Source organism: Phoca vitulina, unplaced genomic scaffold (genome assembly GCF_004348235.1).
Source record: "Phoca vitulina isolate PV1807 unplaced genomic scaffold, GSC_HSeal_1.0 scaffold22, whole genome shotgun sequence".
Classification (NCBI taxonomy): domain Eukaryota; kingdom Metazoa; phylum Chordata; class Mammalia; order Carnivora; family Phocidae; genus Phoca; species Phoca vitulina.
Window position 1 is genome coordinate 30,888,540 of NW_022589725.1, and position 9,666 is coordinate 30,898,205.

Below are 9,666 nucleotides of genomic sequence, written 5' to 3' on the forward strand. Positions count from 1 at the left end.
GTATAAAAGGGCGGGAGAAGAGTAGAAAGTTCTAGTGGGGAACAGCCAGGAACAGCTTGGCACTGCCAGCGTACAGATGGGGCTTTCATCTCCTAGGAGGGAAGGTTTGGAAGTAGGGAGGGGGCACAAGCAGCTCTGTGCTTGATAGTCCAGGTCGGCGGTGGCAAATGTGGGTCAAGTTTGAAAAGGGAATGAAAGAGCAGGAAAGGTGTTGCACCAGGCCCAAGACCCCAAGCCAAGGCAGTCCTGGTGGGAAAGGAGGGATAGTTTAGAGCAGGGACCTTAACCCTGTGTGTGCCATGGGCCTCCTTGGTAATGCAGGGAAGCCTACAGACCTCTGCTCAGAAAACCATTTTTCAATGCATGTGATCAACTCTATAAGCTTATAGAAGGAAAATGATCATATTGAAATGAAGTTGTTAGAGTATTAGAAAATAAACTTGCATGAAGTTGGTTCATGTAGTTCCTCATGAACACTTTAAATCACAAGGGGTGATCTAAAAACCCACCAAATGTTGCAGCGGTGAACGAGAACTGCTGTGAGCATATAGTGTAATGTATCATGAAAACTTATCTGTTGGGGGCCAAGTCCCCAGTGCCTCTCACACTCTTGAGGTTTGTCACCTACCTTCTTATCTGAAGGAAACACTAAATTCCAGGTAGAGATGTGTGAATGTAAAGATGTAATTTTTTCTCATCTAAGTTCATGGATTCTGCATTAAAACAAGGACTGGCACCACCGTCCGAGTCCTCCAGCACTGAAAATATTGTCCTCTGTTCTGAGCTGGTTTTCTCTCTCCGTTTTTCAGCCCTGCACGAATTCCCCAATGACATCTTCACCAATGAGGATCGAAGACAGGGGGCGGTGGTTCTCCACGTGCTCTGCGTAAGTACCCCTTTGGGAGCTCTGCCTGGAGGGTCCTGAGGGGAGGCCTGGCCGGTGGTGGGTGGGCATAGTGAGGTGCACACCTGGCGTGGGTCCTCTGAGCCCCGTGGAGGACAGTCTCTAAACGCACCCTCTGTAGGAGGCTGCAGGTTCGTAAGCTGGAAGATAACGACATATTCTTGATATCAGAGTCTAAACCGTGGGCTCCAAGCTCAACCGGACTTGCTCTCTACGATTTAACCTTACTCTCTCTCCTCCAGTGCCACCCTCTTGGGGAACCCTTTCCTAACCAGCCTCTCTAAAATGCCATCGTCTTTCCCCATCCTGGACTTTGTTTTTCTCCATACCACTGATCACTATCTGACATAGTATGCCATCATTATTTGTTTCTTGCCCATCAACCTCACTCACATGCAAGCCCAGGAGAATTGGGACTTGGCTTGCACGTGGCTTCTTTCCCAGACCTGTTTCTGGCATGCAGTAGCGACAAAATATTTGTGAAATTAACGGATTGCCACTGACACAGCATCTGACATAGAGTAGGTGAGCAAGAAACATTTGCTCTGGTTCCTAATGTCCGCCACTGCCCTAGCGCTTCCTCAGCAGACCCAGGGGATGGGAGGCCTTCAGTTTTCCTTGTCCCCACTTGGAGAGCATGGGGAGGGTGTGTGCATGAAAATATATCTAAGGAGTGGCCGCAGAATCAGAAAGATGCAGGCCAAATTCTGGACTAGGTACGTCACTGGGCTTTCCCATCTCTATGGTATTCACTCTCTTCCAGAATGCTCTTAATTCCATTTTGGTTATTTATTGCAGTGAAACAAATTCTCCAAATTTAGTGACATACCCAGTGACCACTCTCCGTTACTCACGGGTTCTGTGAGTCGGGAGTTCAGCAAGGGCACGGAGGGAATGCTGTGCCATAGGACCTCGGCCTGGGAGGGGACAGTTCAGGTGGCCGGCAGTGACTCCGGCAGCAGGGCTAAAGTCCCTGGTGCCAGAGAATCCCCCGCCCAAGAGGGTTTCTCCAGCATCGCATCTAGTGTCCGGGCTGTGGTAACCAAAGCACCAGCTCGGCTGGGACTGTTGGCCAGAGTGCCTCCGCGGGGCCTCTCCATCACGGCCCCGTGCCACAGCCCAGCGCTTGGAAAGGGACATTAGGTGAACAATCCACCAGATAGTATTACAGTCACAAACCCACAACGACTCAAGGGCAGGGGACAAAGATCTTCCTTTTCAGTGCACACGCTGGGCTCTGGAGTTGGACGGGGCATGGGTTTGGAACCAGGACTGCTGTCCTTTTTTTGTGTGTGGCTTCTGACAGATGTTTAGCCTCCCTGGACCCAAAGCTGCCCTAAGCCTGATTCCCCTTGCGTGAAAGCAGTCAGCTCTTCAGGTCTTTCCCCACTTGCCCCAACTGCCCAGAACCCTCCCCTTGAAGAAAAGGCATGAGAAGTCTTTTTTTAGCAAAGACATTCTCTAAAAACACCAGATAAGGTAGACCCTTTGCCATCCTCCCTGCCCTTTAGGAGAGTCACAGGTGCAGAGCGATTAATATGGATGCCAGCTGCCACCTTTGGCACCGAGGAGCCTCCCCTGTCTCCAGGCTGAGGAGACCCAGTCCCTGAGCTGGAGCCAGAATTCCCCTGCAGCCATTAGCACCCGCATGCTTTGATGGCCGAGACAGGAGATTTCCACTCTCAGCACAAACAGCACGAGCTTCCATCCTTCCAAGGTGATGTGGTGGCCTGTGGCTGGCCGGGACCTTGTCCCCACCTTCCCTGGCAGATCCTCTGAATCCAACTGAAGGCAGAGCAGAGTGCATTTGCCTTGCACTTCATGAGCCAAGAGTAGCCATAAGGCCTCTGATCTCCGTGATAATACAGTTCTCAGGGGGTACATGTAGGCAAAGCAGGACAAAAACAGATAAATCCCCCTTAGACACTCCCTTGCAAGAGTGGACGCAAGCCTGCAAGTTAGCACTTTGTTGTCACTAGTATTTAATACCACAGTTAGCTCCTGTCCTGGACCTTGCATCCTAAAAATCACAGGGGCAAGGAGTCCAGGGGCCACAGTGAGCGTCCACCCCTTTAAGACCATGCTCTCGGCACCTCTCTGCTCAGAGGGCCTGTGCTTGCTGCTACAGCCTCAGCTCTGCATCTTGGAGGGAAGAGACCCTGGCAGAGAAGCTTGAACCTGCTTCCTGGGGCACCCACACACATGCAAGGGGTGTGGGGTGGAGCCGGTCTCCAGTGAGGAGGAGGGCACCTCTTTTATGTGGCAGAGGCACATGGTAGGGTGGACCTGCTTGTGCCCTCCCAAGGACAGGGGCCAAATCTTGTGTTATCCTCCCCACAAGGATATAAGATGTAAACCTCATGAGGAAGCCTCTTTGTATGGTGTCTGGTGCTTGAACAACAAAGGTTGCACAGTTGCGTGCAGGAATGGGAGATTCTTTTTATCCCCTTCATGTACCATGGTGCCTCGAGCTCTTAGGATGCTCAGGAACTGTTCGATGAACATCATTGGATGTAAGAAAAAACACTGTCAGGGCCCACCTGTGGCATTTCAGTGGCCAGATGAATGCACGAGTCAAAGCTGCAAGGAGCTAAGTATAGATTTCCTGCTCTCAGCCATCTAGAAAGCATTTCTGAGCCCCCGCATACAGTAGCACTGGGCTGGACCCCTCTGGAAGCCTGAGATAGAGCCTCATGCTGCACCGGCCCACTGTCTTGTGGGGAGACCCATTTAGGGAGAGTTCCCCCACATGCTGCTGTGGGAGAGCAGAGAAGGATACTTCCAACATTGGAAGGTGCAGTTAGGTTGGAGTAGGTTGGCATTTACCAAAGGGGAGAAAAGGAACTCTAAGCAGGAAAGGAAAATCCATGATCAAAGATGTAGAGACTCAAGAATGCAGGGCATCTGGAGTGAACAGAAACTAAAGGCAGGGAAGGTGGGGGGCGGGCATCACCTGGGAGGTGCCATGAGGTGACTCAGCTGCTGAGTTGGAAGTGAAGGGAAGCAGATTCCTGACCTCACCATCCCTCCTTACCTAGGGAGTAGGGTCAGGCATGGCCAGAGAGAACCCAGCATGGTCTGTGCTCTAGTAAGGTGACGAAGACCCAGGCTCACTCTTTCTTAATTTCCAGCCCCGGGGTCGGCTTATTTCTTCCTGCCTGACCATGGGTCACAGCCAGCCTATGGGTTGCCCTCCCCTGGGTCAGGTCTTAACCAATCAGCTTGATCAAAGCACAGGCCTGCCTTGCAGAGGGTGGGGCAGCTCCTGAAGGAGGAGTCTGGGCCCTGCAACCCCAACACCAAACTAAACCCCCTCCACCCAGGGCGAAAGCAAAGGCTGATTTGGCTAGGTGGGGGTCCTTTCTGGGGAAAGCCCACATCCCAGGCAGTCTGTTCCCCTTTCAGTCCTGGGGGAGGAAGCTGTCTGGAAGGGGTCTCAACAAGGGATGTCATTTCCTTGTGGCCTGAGTTTCTTCCAGTTCTCTCTGCTATTTAATTTTAATATCTGGAGTAGTTTCTCTGGATGTGCTCCTTTCCCTGGGGCCCAGATTACTTTTGTTAAGAGCCAAGGAATAAACTATTTGCTGCAACAGCAGGTTATTATTAGAGGGCAGAAGGGCGAGGCTACAAGCAGGAGGTGGAGGGGACCCCTTCCGCTACCCACCCCTCACACCAGCCCTCCAAGAGTCAGCTTTGCATGTCAAAGCTCTCGGTCCACCTCCGCCCCAGGAGTGATTTTTGTCTCTCCAAGGCTATCGCTCTGCTTTTTTGGCTCTAAGACAACTCAACTTTTATACACCAGCCCTATCTAATAGAACTTTCCGTGCTGGTGGAAATGTTCTCTGCCCGCGCGGTCCAGTAGGGCAGCTGCTGGCCTGTGTATGCCTGCTGAGCACTCCAAGTGTGGTTAGTGTGATTGAGGGACTGATTCTTTATTCGTATTTCATGTTAATTAACATATTTTCAAATAGCCACTTGTGGCAGGGGACTGCCCTGGAAAGCCTTCAGATGGATTCTGATTCAGCACCTTCCCTTCCTTTTTTATGTTGTCAGCTTTAAATCAAGAAGCAGAGACAGGAAAAAAAGGTTGCCTGCAAAGAGGTGCTGCTCCCTCACTCCATCCTCTTAAGGGCTAGCCTGGGGTTAGCAGTTCAAACAAACGGGATGCAGGGAAGTCATTGCCAGGGTCCAACGGGATGTTCGATGATGAGACAGGACACCCAGATTAGGAGTGAGGACACTTGTCTATCACCCACAAGCTCAGTGCTTTGGAACAAGTCACAGAATTTCCGACCTCAGTTTCCACATCTGTAGAGTGGAAGGTGCATAGTAGGTGCTCAGTAAATGGTAGTTTTTTGATCTTCACCTTCTCTCCATCCCACACCCCTCTAAGAGCAGCTCCCCTGTGATTAACCTGTTACAAACACCTGTCATGGGACCAGAGCCAGATCCATTCAGAGGCAGCCCTGTCCTGAGCAGCCAGACACGGGGCATCAGGGAGGCCTTTCTGCAGCTCGTGTTTTGCCAGGCCCAGGGCTCTGGGAGAGAGGCTGCTGCTGTGAGGGTTTTGGAAATTTAAAGGAACCTGTATGATCTGGTCAGCAAGGTCCCAGCAACAGTTCACTCGCTGGGCAGACGTGTTTAGTTAAGGAATTTCACCCTGGAAGAGAAAAATGATTAGAAGAGCTTGTGGAATTTGCTGTTTACTCTTGGAAAAGTGCTGAGCATGTCCTTAATTTGTCAGTGTCAACACAAAGCTAAAACTGGTGTCCAGAGAGGATTAGTGCAAAAAGAGTAAATTATTATGTTTCAATAGATCTTAAGTTCTTCCCTCCCCTCCTTGCTCCCGGGACACACTTCAGAAGGCCCAGCTTTAACCATTAGGTCCCATGGGCTTGCTGGGAGATTGATGTCCCCAGGACCGCTGAGCTGGATAGAAAGCGTGAGGATGGGTTAGAGCATGCTCTTGGAATGAAACCCATCTGCGTTCCAGTCCTGGCTCTTCATTTATTAGCTCCATAGCCATGGGCAAGTTGTTTTGCCTTACCAAGCCTCAGTTTCCCTCATCTGTCCCTAGAGATAAGTACGGCACCCACCTCATCAGGTTGCTCTGAGGAATACATGAAGGCAGGCACGCCAAGCTCAAGAGTGTCTGCACTGAATAGACAATACCTCACCTCTACCCCCTTAGTACTTGCAACCTGTTTGTGCCCCCCTCACCTCCCATCTTCCAGCCCCCATGACTCTGGGCTTTTTCTGGTCTCTGGAGCCCATCCTACCAGAATGCAGGACAGCCCAGAAGTTGCCCTCAGATGGAGTGGGCTTGGTTGGTAAATACCTACATTCCTTCATACCTCACTTGGGCTAAATGAAACATTTGTTCTGCACTCTCCCAGAGGTGCTGGAGCCGGAAGTAGCTCTCTGTGCCCAGCCAGTGCCTTACTGGATAACACCTTGATTATCTGCCCAGTCTGCCCCAGCCCATTTTCCTGCTTGTCTGTTGCTGCTTTCTGGGAACTTCCGCCTCCAACTAAAGGACTTGCCCTGGAATCCTGGTATCCAGCTCTGCTTCTAAGGCACAAGTTGAATAGATACAACCTACCGTTATTGTTATGCAAATTAGGTCCCTCTCTAAAATGTGAGAGGCAGAATTTGGAGATTCCAGCCCCTTTTAGACATCCACAGACCAAGAGGTGACATGAATTCATCTACTGTCTCTGTGATTCATGTCCTGAACCCAGTGCAATATAGGAAGATCTTGGGAATGAGCCTTGGAGCATTCAGTATGAAATCTGGCCCCTAACAGTGAGGGCAGAGAACATGCACAGGACTTAGACACCTAACATTTCCCCGTCGGGGCCAGACACCTGCAGCCTGCTGTATGCTCCTCTCCATCTTATTTATTTATTATTTGCTTCACTCATCCCCACTGTCTGTATTTTTTTCATTTATTTTGTTATATGGAAAATAAATTTTATTTATGTGTTCCTCTGAGATGATTTTGCCAACAGCCACAATTTATACACAGTAGCTATGTGTTGACTATTTGAAATTTTGTAGTAGTTTTTCCTTTGAAAAGTACACATACCAAAGCTAAGTGAACAATCAGGTACTACTATTTGGATTTATCATATATCCTAGTTTAAAGAACTAGTCTGTAGCAAATATTCAACAAAGCAATCTGGATAATATAGTCCATTAAGTGCTCTAATTTATCAGAAAATACTCCATGTATTTTAAATGTTGGTGACCAGTAGTGTGGATCTTTGTCAATGGTTTCCTGATGATTCTTTTCTCTGGAGAACCTCAGTAGAAGACTTGCTCTTTACCATGCCTCGAGGCATCAAAATTAGTGCTATCTGGAGGGAACTTTGTTTTTTATTCCCTCTATCTATCATGCCTCCCACCCTAACCCTGCCTCTGGTATAATATAGAGATTCCAGATAGGAGTTTCAAGTTTAACAAAGAAACCTGACCTTAAAGCCCAGAAGCCTCTGCACCCAGGGACCCAGATCTGCAGCCTGTTCCACAGTCTGTGAGCCAGTTTCCACCTCAGATTGGTACCAGGGGAGCTCCTGTGGCCAAGATGCATGTCTCCAGCAGGGTTCCCCCCGAAAAGTTGGCCCTGAGACAAGGAGTCCAGGACAGGTGCTTCCTCTGGGGGATGCTGCCAGGAAGCACCCTGCAGGGCGAGGCAGAGGAGGGAGGCAGCCAATAAAAGCTGTGCGGTAAGGCCAGTTACACATCATGGTCAGGGTGGCTGGAGCTTAGTCCCATGCAGACTGGCAGAGCTTGGAGAACCTGCTCCTCTGATCACCCTAACTGAGGCGCGGGGAAACGGCAGCCTCCCACCAGTCACTGCTGAGGGCTACACTTCTGGGGGAGCTGAGCTGCTCCAAAGCCCCGGTCGGTAGACGGAAGTTGTTCAGTTGGTGTGCCAGGAACGTGAGTGCCAAGGACAAGGGTGGGCATGGCACGTCCCAGCCAGGCCGCCCCAGATAGGAGCGGACTTGCAACCGTGCCCACACCCTGAGCTCCTCCTGAAGATCCTGGCCAGCGCCTTTCTCTGCATCTTCTCCCCAGGAGCACCTTCAGAGTCAGATGCCAGCAAGCGTCCTCTGTGTGAGTTCACCCGCTTGGGAACTCCCGAGCCTGGCTATTTGGCAGATGGCCCTGTAGCTTTCCACGAGCTGTCTGAACCCACTTGGTGTGGTGGGGAGCGGAGCAAGCCGGTGTCCCTTCACTGCATGAACTGTGTGGAGTGTCCCGATACCTCCCCGAGGAAGACCAGTCAGTGCTCCCCTCACGTGTGCCAGACTGCCTTCCCCCGCAAGGGCCTTGTCTTGTCCCAAAGCCTGTGTTCCCTTCCATGTGTTCCCTCAAGCACGGTGTCCGACATTGAACTTGACAAGCTCTGTCAGTTCTACCATTTCTCAGGATCCGTGCGAAGGTCAAGAGTGCAAACCCTGACTGCCGCAGACCGCCTGCATGGCCTTTATGACTGAGGGCCTCAGTTTCCTTATCTGTGTCTGCGGATGAGGTTAGCACCTACCTCATAGAAGTTCCGCTGCCAGACTAAATTCATATCTTTTGATAGTTACCCTGAATGTAAATGGGCTTAATGCCCCAATCAAAAGACACAGGCTATCAGATTGGATTAAAAAACAAGACCCATCGATATGCTGTCTGCAAGAGACTCATTTTAGACCCAAAGACACCCTAGATTGAAAGTGAGGGCATGGAAAACCATTTACCATGCTAATGGACACCAAAAGAAAGCTAGGGTGGCAATCCTTATATCAGACAAATTAGATTTTAAACCAAAGACTGTAATAAGAGATGAGGAAGGACACTATATCCTACTTAAAAGGGTCTATCCAACAAGAAGATCTAACAATTGTAAATATCTATGCCCCTAACATGGGAGCAGCCAATTATATAAGGCAATTAATAACAAAAGCAAAGAAGCAGATCGACAACAATACAATAATAGTGGGGGACTTTAACACCCCCCTCACTGAAATGGACAGATCATCTAAGCAAAAGATCAACAAGGAAATAAAGACTTTAAATGACACATTGGACCAAATGGACTTCACAGACATATTCAGAACATTCCATCCCAAAGCAACAGAATACACATTCTTCTCTAGTGCCCATGGAACATTCTCCAGAATCGATCACATCCTAGGTCATAAATCAGGTCTCAACTGGTACCAAAAGATTGGGATCATTCCCTGCCTATTTTCAGACCACAATGCTTTGAAACTAGAACTCAATCACAAGAGGAAAGTCGGAAAGAACTCAAATACATGGAGGCTAAAGAGCATCCTACTAAAGAATGAATGGGTCAACCAGGAAATTAAAGAAGAATTTAAAAAATTCATGGAAACCAATGAAAATGAAAACACAACTATTCAAAATCTCTGGGATGCAGCAAAGGCAGTCCTAAGAGGAAAGTATATAGCAATACAAGCCTTTCTCAAGAAACAAGAAAGGTCTCAAGTACACAACCTAACCCTACACCTAAAGGAGCTGGAGAAAGAACAGCAAATAAAGCCTAAACCCAGCAGAAGAAGAGAAATAATAAAGATCAGAGCAGAAATCAATGAAATAGAAACCAAAAGAACAGTAGAACAGATCAACGAAACTAGGAGCTGGTTCTTTGAAAGAATTAACAAGATTGATAAACCCCTGGCCAGACTTATCAAAAAGAAAAGAGAAATGACCCAAATCAACAAAATCATGAATGAAAGAGGAGA

General features: G+C 49.1%; 1 protein-coding gene across 1 annotated transcript in view; it reads left to right on the plus strand.

The window, feature by feature from the left end:
• SLC24A3 (solute carrier family 24 member 3) overlaps nucleotides 1–9,666 on the plus strand; it is a 502,870-nt gene that overhangs the window by 280,780 nt on the left and 212,424 nt on the right. The window contains exon 3 of the mRNA XM_032419689.1: nucleotides 810–886. Within this exon, the coding sequence (XP_032275580.1) occupies nucleotides 810–886 (77 nt within the window). The remainder of the gene's footprint in view (nucleotides 1–809; nucleotides 887–9,666) is intronic.